This window comes from Scatophagus argus, chromosome 3 (assembly GCF_020382885.2).
Source record: "Scatophagus argus isolate fScaArg1 chromosome 3, fScaArg1.pri, whole genome shotgun sequence".
Lineage (NCBI taxonomy): Eukaryota > Metazoa > Chordata > Actinopteri > Scatophagidae > Scatophagus > Scatophagus argus.
This window is the reverse complement of record NC_058495.1, coordinates 2038187-2058295: the sequence shown is the minus strand read 5'-3', so window position 1 is coordinate 2058295 and position 20109 is coordinate 2038187. Positions and strand designations below refer to the sequence as shown.

General features: G+C 39.0%; 2 protein-coding genes across 6 annotated transcripts in view; one reads left to right on the top strand and one right to left on the bottom strand.

The window, feature by feature from the left end:
• Positions 1-20109, top strand: part of LOC124054570 (centromere protein P) — a 100763-nt gene that overhangs the window by 12903 nt on the left and 67751 nt on the right. The gene's annotated exons all lie outside the window — the stretch shown is intronic.
• ogna (osteoglycin, paralog a) lies at positions 806-11057 on the bottom strand. The gene is made up of 6 exons (XM_046380782.1): positions 10723-11057; positions 7602-7665; positions 5759-5923; positions 3852-4054; positions 3229-3321; positions 806-3073 (listed from the first exon to the last, which is right to left on the bottom strand). Exons 1-6 carry the CDS (start codon positions 10876-10878, stop codon positions 2903-2905), a joined length of 852 nt encoding a protein of 283 aa, XP_046236738.1. The 5' UTR covers positions 10879-11057; the 3' UTR covers positions 806-2902.

Below are 20109 nucleotides of genomic sequence, written 5' to 3'. Positions count from 1 at the left end.
AGTAAGATTTTATTATGTAACATTGTGGATTCGGTGGAAAAGGAACCACTCATCGCTCTTTCTAAGGCTCCATTTCTGCCCCTACGTCTTACATACACTGGACCTTTCACTGAAAATTGGACTTGAAGCTGTCTTTATGAGCCTGAACCATGTGGTGTAATGAGCAGTTCACACTGATAGGGCTGTTAGCAAGGCTTGGGGTATAATACATGGATGTTGATGCGGGGTTGCAGACAGGGATCGACCTCAACTTTAATGAAAAGTCTACTTGCCCTAAGTTAATTTTTACTTGTCGCCAAACAATTTCACAGTTTCATTTATTAGCAGTTATTAAATAACAACATAGACTATTTACAACAAAGACAAATTGACTGTCATATTTAATATTACCCAAAGTTGCCCACTAAGATTTACTAGCCCAGTGTAGAACTTTACTTGCCCTGGGCAAGCAGGCAATCCTGTGTATGTCGACTTGAATTTTTATACTTCCACAAGGTCCACAAGAATAGCTGTTCTTTGCTTAGGCGTGTGATGGTTGCGATAATGGCACTGAAGTTTAGCGTAGAGTTCTGTGTTAAGGATGTAGCAATGTCGGGCACAGTTGTAGGCTTCATTGTTGCTTGTAACTACATCTTGTCAGGGTTCTGCTAGATTGCTCAGCTCTGCTGCAGTGAAGATAACATTCAAGAAGATGAAGAAAGAAACATAAATCTAACAAATTTGCAAACCATTTGCTAACTACAATCACTGTTCTGTATCTCAGTGAATGAGTGAATGTGAACGCAGCAAATGCAAGCCAGTAGTCTCCTGTAATTAAAAAAGTTTAACTTTATTAAAATATTTTAAAACCATAGCCATGTTACGTACACATCTTCCTGTACACCACTGTCGTATTCACATCAGTAATAGTTTCTTAAGTAGAAGGGAAGAGTTAGGGACACAAGCAAGATAGTTTAAATGCAGACAAATTAAAAATGAGTAACTTTCACATTACTATAGTTCATAGATACATTGTTCCCCAGTCCACTTAAACTGGAGTCTATAAATTAAAAACCAAAGTGAAGCCAAGTCACAAAATGCTTAAGAAAGCCTGCAATTTAACAAGTCTACATGGACACTGCCTGTATGAAGAGGCATTTTTAATAGAATAATTTCAAAGAGAAAAAATTCACACAATGACAGAGCAAAAGGCACAGTGTTGCGTTCATTTGTCATCTGTCATCTGACATGTCAGATGACAAAAGGACTCTTTATATAAACTGTAAAAGGTATTTAGACTGGATTGTGTTGTATTCCAAAATGTCCAAAACAGTGTGTGGTTCTTTACACTAGCATTCACTGGTTACAGTATGTCAGACAAAACTTCTAATATATGTGTTAACCTCAAAGACAGCCTGAACTCATTTTCTCTACAATTTTAGTCTGGAAATATTAAACTGAAGCATGCAACAGCGTTAATACATATAAACAAAAACTGCACCTCAGTCATGAATTCTTGCGGTGATTTCCAAATGTGATCCAGCTTTACAGGGCTAGAAAAACATGTGGACCATTAAAAGCACCTGCAATGACACTATTTGTTCTAATGTTTGGAAATATTTTTTGTCAATTTAATGGAAAACATCAGTATGAGAGATTTTACACTAGTTAAAGATGTTAAGTTCAGCAAAAATGGCAAAGACATTTACAAGGTTGCCGTAATATTTTGTCATCTTGTTATCTCTATTACCTAGTTACTTATAGTGGAAAAATCCTTTAGATTTAGAATTCATTCCACAAAGAGTTTGAAAACATCAGCCTGTTGTGTTTTAAACTAATATATAGGAAGTTACAAGCAAGCCTGTTGACTTGTTGCTGCATGTATGTTGGTTCGTTGCAGTTTGTGCAGAACAGCGTCAGGTCAAAATGAAAGAATAAACTAGACTGTTGTTGTAGAGGTGTTGATGCTTCTCCACTCATTCACGGGGTTACTTCTGTTCTATCACCAGTGGAAACAACACTCACAAGGCACCTTGCCTGTGGTCTCTTCTAGACGGGTGGCCTAACTCTTTCAAGCTTACAATCCAATACCAAGGCTTCAGTGTGTGTTCAAGTGTTTGCCACATTCATTAACAATATCTGAAGCTCCTTTGTCAGGATGTCAGGATTGAAGACTGTGTTGAACAAATTTTATTTATTTTTTGTTGTCCAAAACAGACAATCTGACAAACATGTCCACTTTACAAAGTGAATGGCCAGGTGCGTGGACATGTGAGAGTAAGCAGAGTTTGAAACTCTAAGCTCTTCCATCGCTTTACTTATGAACATCCAGGTGTAACACCACAAAGACCTTTGAGGAGAGACTGTTTAAAAATGTGCTGCTATCCCCCTTTGTATGATTCAAAGTGTCAAGAATACGATATTGTTTAAAAGACACAGAGTTGTGGTCGGAAGATCAGGGAAGCACAAGGAGGCTATGATAGCAGGCTTTTCAACAAGCCTTTAAATGAGGATTTTTATATCCAGTAGAAACACTGATTTTAGATGTGGTCACAGAAAAACTAGTTGGTTTGAAGCATATTGAGGCCTTCACACTCCTTCTCAGGTTTTGCACCAATTAGTGTCACTGTGACTTTCAAGTAGAACTTCCTGCAGATGTTTAAATGCCTGGTATTCCCCCTGCAGTCGGGAGAACTGAAAAAAGACCTTCAACTCTACACCTTCAGCCCAGTGAGTGGTTTCATTTCGACCTGACAGTGTTACAAGCTGTTTGTAGGTGGCTGAAGTAAAAACATTAACAACATTTCCTCCACCGCGGGACTAGCGCCTCAAAATCCAGAACCTTACATTATCCCCCCAGCACTCCGTTGTGGGAAAACTGCTCCATCAGCAACCAAGGGGCTACAGTAAAGTTTCTGGCTTCTCAGCGGTACCGTCCAACAGGCAGTACCTTCATACAAGTGAAGCTGTCGGGGTACTTAGACAGCACCACAGGGTTACCGTCCAAGCGGACCTCACTGAGGCTTGGTCGCAGGAAGTAGGTGTCATTGGACCTGCAGAAGGTGTTTATGTTGACCTCAGTGATGTTGTTGTTCTGAAGAAAAAGGAGACCATGTTGAGAATGTAACAGTGAATAAAATCTTCCCAAGTAATTCTCAGGATTAGGAAGAAATTGTGTAGTAATATCTCATTTAGGAACTGCTAACAAAAAGTCAAGTCAATTTATTTGTCTATTTTAGAGAAGCAAACCTGTAGATGTAAGATCCGAACACTGTCAGGAATGTATGGGACAACTTCCAGCTGGTTGTCGGCCAGGAAAAGGTTAACCAGCTTGGTCATTTTCTGTTGGGGAAACAGATTCACAACAACAGAAATGTTAAAAAAAAAACAAGCAAACAAAAACTAATTGTAGTTTCAAGGGCAGTTGAGAGCTAAAACAATTTGAGCAACATCTAGGTCTAGTGTAGTGTAGATGTACAGCTTCTTGAAGTGTTTTCGTCACACTGAGGTTGCCCTATCATCACCAGCTGCATCTGGTAATCTGTGCTATAGCTGCAGCTGCTTTTGGATGAATATTCTGTCAAAGAAAGAGTGTCAACTAAACCTAAAATCAAAACCTTCTCATTTCATTCTTGATGATAAATTTATTTTTGCAAAATGTTACATTACTGAACTAGCTAATGTAGGTGTTTGAAAGCAATACAGTAAGAAATAAGAAAAGGTTCCATTCAAGCAATGCTTTTCTCTGAAGATCACTTGCTAATGATAAAAAATAGTTCTGTTAATCTTTTAAGAACCTTGATTTGCCCCATACTTGAGATTGGGTTGGAATATTCTTAATTTAAAATGTTGGGAGAGGTGATGATGTGTACCTTGAAAGCATTAGCTTTGACACCCTTGGATCTGAGGAGGTTGTTGTTGGCGTTGAAGGATGTAAGTTTGGCGGGGAGCATTGGAAGTTTGACTAGTCTGTTCTCAGCCAGAGATAATTCCTCCAGCAGGGTTAGCTTAGAGAATGCACCGTCTTCAATCTCTGAGATCAGGTTGCCCGTCAGGTCAATCCTTTTCAGAGTCACTGTTGACAGATAAAAAAAACAAAAAAAAAAAACTGTTACTGCAATTGTAGTCATTTGATTCCTTTCCTTTGTTTTTGTACCACTGTATTACTGTCAGATTACATTTTAGCATCCCTCTAAACTTGTGCTTAGCATTTTTTTTTCCAAAATACAGATTACACTTAAAATCATCTGATAACAATTTATCGGATTTTTATCGGATTTATTAAACTGTGTGTACACACAACTATAGACTGTGCTCCCTTTATAAATCACTGTTCACGTGAAATTGTGCGCATCTGTATCAGCCTCATATCACGCCCGCATTTTGCCACAAATGGTCAATGCAAAGCACCCCATGAGTGTTGATGTATAGAAATGAGGTTGCTGATCAGTGGTTATGGTGAATCGTGGCAACAACTGAGAGACAGATAACAAAAAGTATTTCCTCTGACAAAGAAGTTACTTATGGGTCAAGTGGAGGTGTGGGAAACCACATATTGTTGATTCCTCCATTCACATAGTCCTCTAGCAGTGTGAGGGCAGTGCAGGTTTGTACATCCATCATGCAGCATTATGCATGACGTCTCCATGCATTTATGTGTTTACCAAATCTTACCAAAATGACATGCAGCGACTTGCAGTATGATTAGGACTCATAAAGAGGATAGGGAGTGCAGTGATTGTGTGTGAGCTGTCACTGACTTTAATTCCAGACTTCACACTATTCATATGTGGAGCTAATGAAGATGACTGGAGATGGCAGAGTGCGTGTGGCAACCACAATTCTGCCTCCGGCCTAGTGATGTTCACTGCAACGATTTACACACAAAAATGATATGGAATTAAAATCATACTTAGTTATATATGCAGAGTAGGCCTGTTAATAGATATTACTGAAAACTACTGACTCTCTGTTCTACAGTTTTTACATTATTTGATGCCATCTTAGATTTCTGTAACAGCTGATGATTACTTACCACACAGTCTGGCCCTATTGTCTGCACTATGGGTGGAGAAAGTGATGGTGAGACAGCACTGATGAAATATTGAGTGTTTATGCAATAGTCAGGGCTCACTACAAGCACAAGTACGAATAAACACTGATGGTTTAAATGTTTCTGGTCGTGTAGATCTCTTATTAATAGTTAAAATAAAATGAAATTAAATGTGCAACAGGAAATGTGGCATCATTTTTGCAGTCTGGCTTCAGTTCACCTCCTCACCGTCTGCATTGTCAGAATGTTCATACACATGGATCAGAGTCTATGTACAGGTGTGCACATTCTCCCATCAAGTTTCTTTTTGTAGATCACAGCTTTAGTGGTGTATGTGCTTTTTAGGCCCCGTTTTGTGTGCATGCAGCAGTTATAAATGTGACCATAGGTAACCAGCTAAACTGCTCAACTAACACCCCGTCACTATGGCATCATCATGACTTTGCCATTATTTATTTATTTATTTATTTATTTATTTATTTTTTACCAGAAGTGGATTTCGACTCACCATGACTAGTAAACTTATCTTCACCCATAAAAGCTGACCTTAAGGGCCATCTTTGAATAATAAAATAAAGTATAAAATGTCAAGAACTGTATTTTTGTTTTATTTAGGAGATATCTAATACCTTACAACAGAGCATTCGCCTCTAGCTGTCAGACTTTGACATCTGCCCGGACAAACTTGGCTGAGCAGGTTGTCATGGATACAGTTACCAGACTTACCAATGTCACCAAAGTCTTTGTTGCTGATCTTTTTGATCTTGTTGAAGCGGGCATACAGGTAGGCTGTCTCTTTAGGCAGGGTGGGAACAGTGGTCATGTCTGGACTGACCTCCTCACAGTACACTGAGCCAGTCAGACATACGCACAGCAGGCAAGTGGGCAGGTCTGCAACACAGAGGCATCAAACATCCATCTTCACATTTTTTTTATCAATGGGGGCATGTTGTACAGCAGAGCACTTTTACCAACCAACCACTTATCCAACTCAATTTAAGACTGGATGACTTAAGGTGAGGTGGTCAGATCTCTGGTTTTGTCTGTCCAATCAGCAACAACACGGAGATATTCAGTTTATCACATAAGGTGAAGACTAAAACTAAAAAATATTCCATATAAGAAGTTATAAGGAAATAGGTTATGTTTGTTTTTTTATTACAAAGAATTATTTGATTTTCAAAATAGTGGTCATTGTTTTTTTTTGTTTACTGACTAATTGATTAGTTGCTCTGATCAAAAGCCACATGTTTCTACATGTGTAGTTTGAAAAAATTGTATGCTACAAAATAATTTTGATGACTAACAACCAGCTTACATATATTATTCCTTCACATCTGTAACACTCTCGGTAGGAATGAACATCACCTCAACTGCAGATAATTCAAAATGCATCAGTGAGACTCCTAACGGGGACTTGTTAGTGAGACTATGTCTCCCCTGTACCGGTCACTCTGCAGTGGTTAGACTGCCGCTGAAAGATAGAATTGATTTTAATTTTTTTAGATTTCTTTTTGTCTTTTAAGGCCTCCATTTCCTAGCTCCCTGGTTCTGTTCAGCTTTCAGATCTTTCAGATCCTCAAATCAGTTACTTTTTTCCATTGGCACTTCCATTGTCAGTTTAAATGTGCTGAATTGTGACCGAGATGGACCTGTTTTATACTGTTTCTTCTTGTTCATTTTCAGGAATTGTCTAAAGTTACTGTTGATTAACCAAACATTTCTTAATTTTGCTGCTCCATTATAAAAACTTTTAAATAACAAAATAACCTTTGAAGTATTTATAGATGATTAAATGTGTCTAACACAGAATTAGCATGGCTTTGTCAGAAGCTATTGTTCAGTATTGTAGAGAGGAAGAGTACAAGCAGAAACAGCCACAGTGAGATTTTAGATGAAGAGCTGCAGACAGCAGGCCCTCACTGCACCTCTGCAAGCAGCTCACCTCCAACAGGTAAACAACCTGTGTAACCTCCTGTGCTGTGTGACGGAAAAACACTCCCAGCAAAAACAACAACTGTTTTACGGCCGCTTCTTTCACCAGTAGTTACAGCTTACATCAGCCAGCTGCTTTTAAACATCATTGAGACAAGCACGACATCAGCTGAAGACACACCTTGAAGCAGGTAGACCTGTTGCAAAGGAGATGCAAATCCTTGCCATGCTGAGATGTCAAACTGAGTCAAGCCAAAATAGCATATGTGTATGGAAATAATGTACTCAATCTCACTGATTATCTGCATTACCTCTCTTTGTGTTACCCTTCTCTGTTAGGTCTTTAACAATCTGGCCAAAACAAAAAACATTTCTATAATCACCTTTCAGTCCCCTTAACTAATTACTAATAGAATTTGTTATTTGGTCTGCTCCTAAGTTCAAACCCAACACAGCCCTCATTAACCGTCTGTGAGAAAACTGTAGTTTGTTTTTGGCTGTCTTTCCCATGCCTTAAAGCAGCCAAGTCAAAGCAACTCAAAACAGCAGGCCAGGAGTTTTAAACTCCCCTATTCATTTGAATGTGATATACTTTTGAGTATGTGGACACGAAGTAATGAGATCTTTCTCTTACCAGAGGCATCTCCTCCTTCTGCGATTGGACTGTCATCAGGTTCATCAGCAGGAGGCAGGGCCCTCTGCAGGAGAAAACATAGCCTATTCATACACTGACTGTTCATAACCCATCACATTGTGTCTCATTTTTGGGGAAAGAACAAATAATGATTAAAAGAAAAAGTCATTAATATCTGCACTCTGTTGTGCTTGGCTTCGTCTGTAGTCCGATTACTAACATGAGCATGTAACTATGTGCGAGAGGCAGGGTAGCATGTAAAAGGTGATACACAAAATAAATTGCCCTTAACCTAGCACAGTTTAATAAAGTGGTCAGGTTTTGGTTCATTTTGATGTGATAGTTAAACCATTAATTGTAAATAAAGATGGGCGACATAAAAGCTCTCCAAAAGTGAAGCCAAAACATCAACCCTGGTGGCCATCTGTGGCTTGTGGCTTAACTTGATCTGGCGACTCCACCGCCCAATCACAACTGGGAAGACTCTGGCTCCAAATGATGTCACAAGCATAAGATGGAATGCTAAATGCTGGTATCAGGGATATTTTGGCTTCACTTTTGCATGATAGGAGGAAGGGGAGATCCGTTGTCTATCTTTATATACACTATATAGACAAAAATATTGCAGCACCTGACCATTATACCAACAGGAACTTCATTGACATCACGTTCTAAATACATAGATAGCTTTGCAGCTATGACAGCGTCCACTCTTCTGGGAAGGCTTCCCATAAGATTTTGGAGTGTTTCTGTGGGAATTTTCGCTCATTCATGCAGTAGAGCATTTGTGAGGTCAGAAACTGATGTTGGACTAAAAGGCCAGGCTCACAGTCTCCGTTCCAGTTCATCCCAAAGGTGTTTGATGGGGTTGAGGCCAGGACTCTGTATGTGCAGGCCAGTGAAGTTCTTCCACACCAAACTCATCCAATTATGTCTTTATGGACCTTGCTTTGTGGACTGGGACACAGTCATGCTGGAATGGAAGAGGGCCTTCCCCAAACTGTTGGAAGCTGCCACAAAGTTGGAAGCATAGCATTGTCCAAAATGTCTTAGTATGCTGAAGCATTAAGATTTCCTGTGTGTTTGGATAGTCTATATAGTGTGTGTCAGAGGGTTAAACTGAATAAAATGAGGGACACTAACAGCTGGATAGTTTCCTCTCACAGCCACAGGCATGTAGAAAACGAACAAACCCACTATTGTATTTTGGGAATAGTTTACATTCTGATAATCAATTAATTGTTAACCCTGAGGGTTGTAATTGAATGTGTGATGCTAAGTGGGCATTCATACAGTAAACATCACTGTCACTTTATCGTGACCACTTTGTCCAGGTGATCAATAGATTTACACAGTATATCTTACAAAGTCATGTACCAAGTGCGTGGGCTTGGATGCATTTGAGTGTCCATCACTTCACGAGGAAGTGATCTGCAACAGCAAATCGTGTCATTCCTTAGTCCTTATGAGATGTTCTTCCTGATATTCTGCTGTTGTGGATAAGTAACCATACCTGGTCAGTATGTATCTTTTCAGAAGTGTTTTTGTACTCGCAGTGAAACATGTTCAGGCTTTGTAAAGTGAAGCCTGTGTGGTGATGTCATAAGAATGCCATGAACCAGCGACAATCCCTGACCCCACAAGGCCTTTAGATCTTTGGAGGTTGTGATAAATGTCAACCTTCCACCTAAGGAATTTTGGGTCTGTGGGCACCTCCTGGTCAAATTCAGATCTTTTAACTGTGGTAGCAGGATAGATAACACAGATTGCCAATTAAACAGTTGTCACTGAAGATGAGGGCCTATCTGCAGGATTGCAACCAATAAGCATCTTTGCTAATATTCAACTAAAGAGGGAGGAATTAATCTACTGCCAATAAAGTGACTGGTAGGAGAAAGTTGGAATCCTACATCACCACTGGCCAAATGCTGGGTTAATTTATCTCACCGAGTCTCTGAACTAACTTTATGGCCATTAAACAAATCAAAGGACGGAAACAGAACTTTCCACATTATAGATTAAAAAGTTAGCCTACATAAAGCTTGTGGTTAACTGTAGCAGCAGTGAATGGTATGAGGCTTGTCCCTGAAGGGAATTGCACTGATGGAGTCTTGTACGGAAAACAGTCCCAAATGAAATATTTACTCATTAAAACTGAAGTAACATTTCATTGCTGGATTTGCTCACACTTATTTCCCCCCCGTCTCATCCTCAGGGTTGTTTGTGTTTTGTGGTTTGGGTTTTTTTTGTTTGTTTTTTTAACTTCTTGCAAGTGTTTCCAGACGGACAAAACAGACCAGACTTGGGTTATGGTTCATCCAAATATTTCTTGAAGAGGTTAGTGTGGTTAGTTTAGGGCTAGCGTTGTTGATTGAGGTTGAAGTTTTTCTGGTGGAAGACAAAGTTAGACACAGCAAGGCGTGGGTAGGTGTGGGTGTGAGTGTTGAAACTGAGAGCTGAATGAATTTTTATCTCTTGTACGAGGGCAGTGAAATCAAGTGCTGACAGTTCTTGTTGTTTGCAACTTGGAGAAAACAAATTTAATTAAACCTTGACGTGCCTGATTTTACAATAATGTGATTCCTGATTTTGAATAAAGCTATTAATTGCTGTGAACTATTTAGCATAATGTAGTCGCAGTAGTGTTTAGAAAACTCTTATCCCTTATACATTTTTTAAAAAATCTTTTCCTTCTCTGGTAGTAGAAAATTCTCTTGGAAGAGAGATCTGTTTGGTCTTACTAAACTCAGTAAGTGTTTCTCTGCAGTGTGTTTCTCTTTTCGTATTTACAAGAACAGAATGATTGTTTTTAATTTAACTTGATACATAGGAATACATATTTTGTTTACATTTATAAATTCATGCTTATCATCTCAATAAATGTAACAGATATCTGGAAGGCTATCACTATTACCACTGTTGGGGTTGTCTCTTGAACTACTGATCAAAACAGTTGCTTACTTGCTGATTTTGGACTGCTTTCAGAAAAAAATATGTGTTAAATCTGTAGCAAATTAGTAAATTCAAAAAATCAAAGCATATTTTATATAAATGCATTTGTCAGAGTTATTAAAGATAATAACATTTTTGTCAGAGAAGCTGTAAATGGAAATGTTCCTACCCTAGCCCTCCTTGATTTCAAATTATCACTGAAGTATCCATCCAGCTCCCTGTCAGGTAGAGATCCTGGTATCAGCTGCGAGTCCTGGTCAGATCTCCTGGCTGAGGCTGCCACCAGCCACGGCACCAGCATACAGGTGAATAAGAGAGCCTTCATTCTGTCCAAAGCAGTGTGACAGCGACACACCAGTTCGCCTTAAAAGCCTTGGTTTGGGTCAGCAGCTGCTATCTGCTACAAGCCCCTGTTGGGATGTGTCAAATGACTGTATTTAAAGGCTGATCCAGTAGCTTCCAGCAGACTCTTAAAGCAGAGTTTACAGAGCAGAACACTTAACCCTTCCCTGGCCACCCACCAGTGTGTGTGTGAGAGAGAGAGACACAGACACAGAGAGGATGTATAGAAAAAAGCAGAGACACATATGGAAAAAGACAACTAATCAAAGAGAGACTTAAGTCAGTGTTTTCTCTTAAATGTCCCTTAAATGTGTACAAGAAAAAAAATACACATCACAAACTGCAGAGAAAGCAGAAAAATTGAAAGTTGACAACCACAGTGTGAGTGTGTTTTGTCAGGAGGAATGTCTGTGGTCTCTGCCCAGCCACTCAGTAATGACTCGTAATAACCAACCTATCTTTCATTAGGCTGGAAGAGTGTTTCTTTATTCTGCACTGGTTCTGTTTTTCTCTCAGCCTTTGGTCAGACAACACATTTAGCAGCTGTTACACAGACACTTATTACGGGCTAAAATTTATCTTATTACTTTGGACTGACCAATAGTCAAATCTGCTTCGCTTTCTGGACAACTCCTCTCAGAGTGACTGAGGTTTCAGGTTGCAGTTGATGTTTCTGAGAGCTTTCACCTCATTTTAAATGTCCTGGAAGAGTGATGATTGCTCAGCTAACATTAGGATAGTGCAATTGAATGTAAAGTACATTTCTAGTGATACAGATGAAGCTGGAGTGCAAAGACTGTGTGAAAAGTTTTATCATCAAGTGATCATTAAGTGATCTAATTGGTATGGTTTCAGAGTTGTCATCAGCATTAAACCTTTTAATTTTTTCAGTTCAAGGTGAATTTTGAGAAAGGGAGGCATTCACATTCAGCTCAAGTTGTGTGTTTCTGTTTTTATTCAGTCTTTATGCATTATCATATTTCATAACTCACAGCAAATGGGGTCTAGTACGGGGACTTATGAAGAGATTCAGGTGGACATCAAGAGGGTATGTTGGAGTCCTTTAGTAGGTTTTAATGGTATCTGAGGAGGTTTTAGGGTACATCATGAGGTTTGCATAGTCACTGAGGAGGTTTTAGGGGCACTTAAATAGGTTCTCATTGTCCCTTAAAAAATTCAAGTGGGTCTCTGGGAGAGTTTATGGGTTTTTGTGGTGGTTGAACACATTTTGAATTGGAGTGATAGATAACATTCTCCAACACCATCACCAAAACACCAAATGGGGGAATATCATTTTTTTCAAAGAAGGATGAGCATCCCTCAAATAAAGTCTCTCAGTATTCTCAAATTCTGTAGTTGTGAGTATGAAGTAATGTGCAAAGATATTACTTGCAGATTAAGTGTATTCTTAGTACGTTAAGAGTTCTTCATTGACTTCACTGACTATAGAGGCTTTCAGGATTGTGTTGTGTTTGAAATAGAATGTTATGTCAGAAGCAAAGGCCTTAAGAGCCTAAATCTGTGTCTCTGATATAAAGCGCTCTATCCGACCCAGCTGAAGACTATTTGTGAAACTGGAGCCGGGACAGTCCCTCCAGCATTATTATTCAGATTCCTTATTCCTTCCTTCCTGATGTTGAAGTGTCTTGAATGAGAATTTAGTTAAAAAGTTCAGATGCATCTCATTTCTGAACATTTCTGACTTTCTGTTCTTCAAATATATGAGATTCTTTTGGTTGTCTTACATTCACCAATAGAGAAGCACAACAACAGTGTTTCATGTGAACGTCACCAAAATCATCCAACCATCAGATATTGGAACAGTTATTAGGTCTATAATTAGGTCTATATGCTTTTTTGGTTTTTAAACTATTCTGTTTTTTTTTAATTCATGTCCTTATTTTTAAAGAGGGGGAGAGAGTAGGGCATAATATGACAGGCAGGGATGTCTGGGTTGAATCAAAAAGGGAACACTGCAGTTAAGTGACATGATCTGTAACTATTCAGCGACCAAGAGAGTCTCTATTTTTATTTTGTATTTTTAATTTTAAATGAAGTTGAAAATGAAATTAAGGGCACTTGAAAATAATGACCAGAATTCAAGAGTAGCTCCACTAAAACTAAAGGGAGCAGCTTATCACCAAAGCAGCCGCCGACTGCTCCTCACTGCTGTTCATTGGAGGAATCATAACCTCCTTCAACAACATCCCAGTGAACAGAGCTGGGCACCGGACTGGGACCGGACACAGCCTCCAAGATTGGCCGACAACATGGAGATGAGTTAGAGAAGGTCCGATGAGGACTGTGATTTTGGGAAGGTAGAGACGGAAGAGAGGTGATGCAGCAGTGAATAGAATATTTTCATTTCCATCTTACTCTGTGAATTGAGGATTTATTTTAACCAAACCAGAGATGATTTGGAAAGACAACCTTAGATGGTTTTGGTGAGGGCCCCCCCCATTAAAAGAGGGAAACTTGAATTCACAGGGTCTGTGGTTTTAATTCAGTTCAACTCAATTCAATTCAGTTCAATTCAGTTTGATTATGTCGTGCCAACTCAAAAGTTATCCTTTGACACTTTCCAATTAAAACGGATATAGACCAAACTCTTTAATAAAATTCAACAGCAACAGCATCAGTTTGATTATGTCGTGCCAACTCAGAAGTTATCCTTTGACACTTTCCAATTAAAACGGATATAGACCAAACTCTTTAATAAAATTCAACAGCAACAACAATATGTATTGGAACTATAGATAATGATAATGGTGAAGTATATAGAAGGTACTATGGTGATTGTGATAGCAATAGTAGTCACAATAACAATGGTAGTGGCTGTTGTCACAGTAGTAATGGAATTAAAATAGATTATTACTAAACGGTAGTAATCACAGTAGGTTTCAAGCAGGACCGCAGCAGGAGGTCCAACCATGATCCATGGGAACTTGCGAGACAAGAAAGCACAAGGACTCGGGAAAGAAGTTGAGTTACTAACATGCATTAATGGGACATAAATGTGTGCAGAAGGAGAGGGAGAGGAAGAGAGAGCTCAGTGCATCGTGGGAGATCCCCGGCAGTCTAAGTCTATAGTAGCATAACTAGGGGCTGACCTAGGGCAGCCTTACCTATAAGCTTTATCAGAAAGGAAAGTTTTAAGTCTACTGTTAAATGTAAAGAAGGCCTCTACCTGGGCCAAGGTTAAGAGTTGACATATCATTGGGTAATTTGTTTCTAAGGTGTTTAGGGCCCAGAACAATAACTTCAGTTTTGTCTGAATTTAGAAGTAGGAAATTACAAGTCATCCAGGTTGCCTTTAAGACATGTCTGAAGTTTGGTTTCACTGATAAATATAATTGTGTCATCTGCATAACAGTGAAAATATGTGGAGTGTGTTATATGTTTGAAACTGTATTGAAAATGCATTTACACATTCAGACAACTGAAGACGCACAATTACGTGAACAATATGCCTCAATTGGCCAATTACAACATGCCAATACATAAGACCTAAATATAATCCGAAGTTTTTAATTAACTGCTATTTAACTGTAGGAAGGAACAAGGCGGCAGCAACAACCTGACACCAATTTAAAGTAGCCCAACAAATTTACAACTTCAAGCAAAGAAGAACGTATGCTGATAAAAAGGGTCAAATTAGTGTGAACCCTGTGCTTGGTGACTCGCTACCAGTTTTTTAACAGCAGGACACAGAAATGTCAGTTTTGAGTTTTGAGTCTGAGTGCACCGGAGTCCACCAAATTCAGGCGGTTGTGACACTTCATCTGCAAGTGGAGAGCTTGGCTGAATCCCTGCTCAATGAGTTAGGACGTAGGAAATTTTAACCCGCGAAGCTGGATTCGGCTGCTGTCAGCCTTCAGGAGCCGTCAACCACTACCTGCTATAAAAATGCAAAACATATATTTATTTATAAACATATTGAGTATTCTTTATTTGTACAATATATTTGTACAGTATATTCTCAGCTTGCTTTTCGGAGGGAAGTCAGTGTCGTAGTTGTTATGAACATTAAGAAAATACCGCTCCACACGTCCCTTCTTCGGAATAGCAATGGCAGACTGGCAGATGAGGCAAACGCACTTCTAATACGACATCGCATGCGCTTTGCTCTGCGCCTGTCTGCGCTGTACCCTGCAGTGGGCGCAGCGCAGACCGCGTTCGGTGTGAAATGGGAGAACACTAAGCACTCAGTCGGAATTTGTTTGGAGGCGTTGCTATGGAGATAGCATGCCATTGGTAGGAACATGAAAGAACCTGCAGTGCTGGTATTTCTAATCACACTCAAAATATATAGTTACATATTAATTCATGTTCAAATGAGCAGTGTTTGTTCTGGTATATACGTTGTTATACATTGTGATGAATAACAGTGACTAACGCCCCCCGCTTGTGCCTGAGTGCCCCCCTCTCAGCTGTCTCATTCAAAACGCCCCCCGACTTTGTCCAAACGCCCCCTGTGGGGTGCTACCGCCTCCGTTGAGAAACCCTGGTTTAGTTGGTGTTGAATTTTGTCATAAAGTCATAAAGTCTGCTGAGAGTTACAGGGATTTGAGGCTCAGTAGCACTATGGCTCTCTGTCAGCCTGGCTACAGTGCTGAACAGAGCTCAACTGATACCTGGGATTATTCTTGTTATCCTCTATTAATTTTGAGTGATAGGCTGCTCTGGCAGTCCGTAGGGCCTTCCTGTACGATCTAAGGCTGTCTTTCCAGATTGAGTGAAATTCTGTGAGTTTGGAGGAACGCCATTTCCTTTCAATTTTTTGCGCATTTTGCTTTAGTATGCAAACGTCAGTATAATACCATGGCACTAGTCTCTTTTGCTTTCTGTGTTTGTTTTTCAGCGTGAATTATCCTTTGTGAGCTTACAACGCTATCAACAAAATGGTCAATTTAAGAGGGACTGCAGTTGGCATAAGACTTTTCTTTCATGTTGTAATGTTCTGCAGTACCAGAACATGATTCTGAAGTAAATGACAATAAAAAAGGAATGTGAGTATTAATATGACTGGGGGGAGTGGATTCATTTAAGCTGACATATTCTTTTGGACAAAGCCATGTTTCAAGTCGAGAGAATAAATCTAAATTATAATCTGGTATCAGTTTATTTACCGGTATAGCTTTGTACAGCTTTAACAGTCCACATTTAATTCTCCTATTTGTTTTGTCTATGGAGGTGTTGGTGTTAATCTGTATTAGATTTTTCATGTATAGCTCCTTTTTTTTTTTGTTTGATTTAATTAATTTAGGTGGTCGGGAGACAGACAGTCTCTATGGGATATTGGGTGGGTAACTGTTCTAATGGGAACACAAAGAGACACAAAGCACTGCAACTCTGCCTCCTGGTTTCAACTCTGGGTTGTCATGGTTTTGTTTTAATAAGAAACTGCTCCATCCAAAGTGGGATGAACGCTGTCTCTCCTAATGAGACCAGGTCTTCCCCAGAAGGTCTGCCAAGTATCTACAAAGCCTACATGATTTGTTGGACACTGCCTCGACAGCTAGTGGTTGAATGATTACACACGGCTAAACATGTCATCACTGGTCAGGGCAGGCCAGGGGTTCAGATAAAACTACGGAGTCTGGCATAGTTTTTGCAGAAGTACACACCGACTGAACGTTCATTTTAGTGACATCCAGCTGGCACAGCCGAGTGTCATTACCGCCAACATGGTTAGTGAAGTAGGTGTAGGAATGTTTACTTTCTTGCTATTTTGTGAATTTGTTTTGTTTAGACCAAATGCTGAGAGAGCCTGTGAACTTGTGAACTTGCTGCTTGTACACAACTCCCAGACTCCCAAACTATGTGTACCTACCACCTTTAGAGGTACCAAGTGTTATTATGAGACAGGATAGGCCAGGACTAGCTGGTTAGCATGCTAATGTCAGTAGATAGCTCTGTTATACAATAAATAGATGTCTTTGACATCATATCAACTGTGTTGATTCTTCATATTCTGTTAATAATGTTCATTCATTTTAATGACTTGAACTAAAGTTCTGATTATATCTTACAAATTGCACCTTTAAATATTCACCTTAAGTCAGCATTTTGACTCGTTTAATATAAAAATTGTTAACAAAACTGTTGCTTTTTAATAATTATGGTTCTCAAATATGACAGAACTGTCCAAAAAGGACTTTTAGTTCCTAACTTAGTTAGTGGGTCTTCTTTGTTCTTTTGATTCTTTGGCCAAAAACTGGCCTTGCTGCGTCAGGAACTGTTGATGAAGTCCGATGAGACAAAATCTTGAACACTGAGCAGTGAGGGAGAATGATCATAAAAATCATCCATCCTTTTCTGTACCCTCCCTTGACCTGTTGTGCCAAGATGTTAAAGGGCCCAGAGTTTGAACTTTTAATATGAACAACATCGTGCAAAAGTGACAGCATTTCAGGAGAGATTGTCTGAACATGTGAACCATTAACCCCATAGTAAAGCAACACTTTCCCCTCTGTATGATGGTCGGCTTTTCAACTATACACTAACACTAACACTTTTGATTTCCAGCAAGTTCTATGAAGTAGTTCTGTTTGAGCATCATCAAACCATAAAGTAGTCCAGGTGTCCCTCTGCCCAACTATATCTTCCAGTGCTTTGTGTTGAATCCTAACATGCTTATAGACTACATGGAATATATAGTCCAGTTTGAAATCATGGCATTTTGCTGTTAAGCTGTCAACTGATCACATTTAGACTGAGAGTGAGTTGCTGACTTAAATAAATGAGTTCAAATTATTTCAAGGACACATAAATTAGCTACTTCTTTAATAATCTCCTTTGTCAGCTGTTAAAGCTTCAGGTGAACTGTGAATTGTCGTAGTTGACTTGATTAGTCAGTGAACAGAATGAATGCTCTTAAAAATGACAGAAAAAGGTTAACAGGTTCTCAGTGTTCTTGCTGAACTCTAACTAGAACAATGATCCCTGGGAGATACTGTGAAAACATTCTAGACATGTCATATCTTAGCTTTTTATCTCGTTAATCAGTTCATCTCTGTGGTTTAATATGTATCAGACCTCTATAGCCTTGCTTTTCGAAAGTTATGAAGTGTCGTACAGGCAATAAAATGTCAATAAATTACTGCTAATATGGTAAACACAAGAAATGCCAGAAATGAATCAGAAACAGGATTACTGGAAAATGGCAAAAAAAAAAAAAAACAGTACAAGAGAAGTTTCCAAAGCAGAAAGGCCAAGAGATTCTCAGTAATAAAAAGACAAAACTCTGTTCACTAAGTCTATTCAACAGCTGCTGAGGTCCAGCTGTTCTTGGGTTCATTTCAAAATGGTTGTCAAACCAGAGAGATGTTGGGCTTCCCTGGAGCAGTTCTTAAGAATTTGCTGTTCTTTTGGTGTTGTCCCTAGACATGGTAAAATGAAAGAAAAAAAAATGACAAGAGACAGTGCTTCTTTATAAACAAGCAGAGCGAGAGAGCAAAGACTGAAGTTTTACAGCAAAACAGTTAAATAGAAAACATGTGACTATTTCAGTGTTCAAGAGGAGAGGAAAAAGAAGGGGGCCCAGATATAAACATCCAAGGAACATGAGCCCAGACTGTTACAGGTGTGTTAGCAATTATGAACACCTTTAAACTTTTACGACTCTGGGAAGAGGGCCAGCAACTGGAGAATGTTTTTACTGTCACTAATTTTCTGTACCAGAGTTTGGATTGTCAAGGTGGTTTCAGGGTAGTTTTACTGGTATTCCACCCACACAATAAAGCAAGTCAATGGGGAAAGCCACCCACAACAACACATTTAACACACAGCACTCCTGTCATGTTAGGTTGAAAGGTTGAAAACTGTTGTGTTTTTGTACTGAAATAAAAATGGACAAATATTGAAAACAGTTCAGAATAAAGTGCTACTGTATATTTAGATGAGATTGCAGATGGATACATGAGGAACAACAAGGACAGTAAAGAAAGGACAACTCCCTGGTACAGACTATTAGTGTTTTTTCTCTTAACTGTCAACTCCAGCTGGTCTGGTCAGATGAGATGCCCAAACCAGAAATACAAATGGCCACAGTCATTATGGTTGGTCTCCTCTTCAAGGTGCCCTGTTGCAAACAAAGAAAGTTACCTTTACATTCATTGTTTCTCACCATAACACATTGCGTGAATCCCTCGAGATCAAACAAACATGTTGAACGCATTGCATTCCTCATAAAATATTTGAACACCTTATTTTTTATATTTCTAAACTTATTTACATTTGTTTACATTTATGTTTACTAGCTTTCAGGGACTTTTTTTTGCCTTTGTTGGTTCATCACAGTGTTCCTTTGCAAGCAAATGCTGATCAGAGGAATAGCGATAAACTTGTGGAAAGAATGTGTATCCTGTCACTTGCTTGTGTGTCCTTGTCCTTATGTGTGCTGTTATCTCTGTTATTACAATTAGCTCCATTTAGTGGCCTTTCAGAACCAGTATTGTATAAACATTTTAGCCTTTAGATGTGTTGCACAGCATAAAAGCTGGTTAGTTTGAAGCAAAATCACAACTTTACATTCCTTAAGATTTCTGCTCAAGGAGTGCTGATTTTAAATCAGTCTGTAGTCTATGTTGTACAAGAGAAAATTCATAACAGAAAAGGTTTTCCACACCAAAGCAAGTTACCTTGCTGTGGAGGTGTGCAGCCTGCTGCCTGCAACTCTTCATTCAACACCTCACTGTGACTTAATCTTGCTTCTTTATTACTTGTAGTATTTGCAAGTTATCCGCTGTAAAATGTTGCAAAATGATCAATTCTTGTTTTGTAGATGCATGGTTCATGAACAGTCGGAGCTAACCTCTGTGATAAATACCTTTTTCTGTGACTGCTTCACAATAAAAGCCATGTAGTGTTTCACCTGTTGAATTGTTTTGATGTGAAACAGCAGTAGGAAATGTTCTGTTTGTACAGACAAATTTAAGTAAGTCAGTTGTATGAATATTAACCTACCTTCAATTTAACCAACCACAGTCCGGGACAGAATTTCAGAATATTTAACTAGTCATACTGTAAATAACATAAAGCATTTTTCTTTTTGATCCCGGTATTATGTAGATGCAAAGTCCAAATACAATAGTATCATATTATATCATGTGTTTCAGGTATCCTGATGGTGCTTTTGTTCTATTTAGACACTTTCTACTTGAAAGTCCAGTCAGTTTTATTAATACAGCTTAACATCAGTCTATGTCAGAGG

Bases quoted from the DNA above. Each gene is read 5' to 3' on its own strand.
- ogna (XM_046380782.1), bottom strand. From the start codon at position 10,878: ATGAAGGCTCTCTTATTCACCTGTATGCTGGTGCCGTGGCTGGTGGCA. The intron at 7,666-10,722 runs GTAGGAACATTT...TTTCTCCTGCAG, and splicing joins TGAAATCAAGGAGGGCTAGG to AGGGCCCTGCCTCCTGCTGA. The intron at 4,055-5,758 runs GTAAGTCTGGTA...ATCTGTCAACAG, and splicing joins CAAAGACTTTGGTGACATTG to TGACTCTGAAAAGGATTGAC.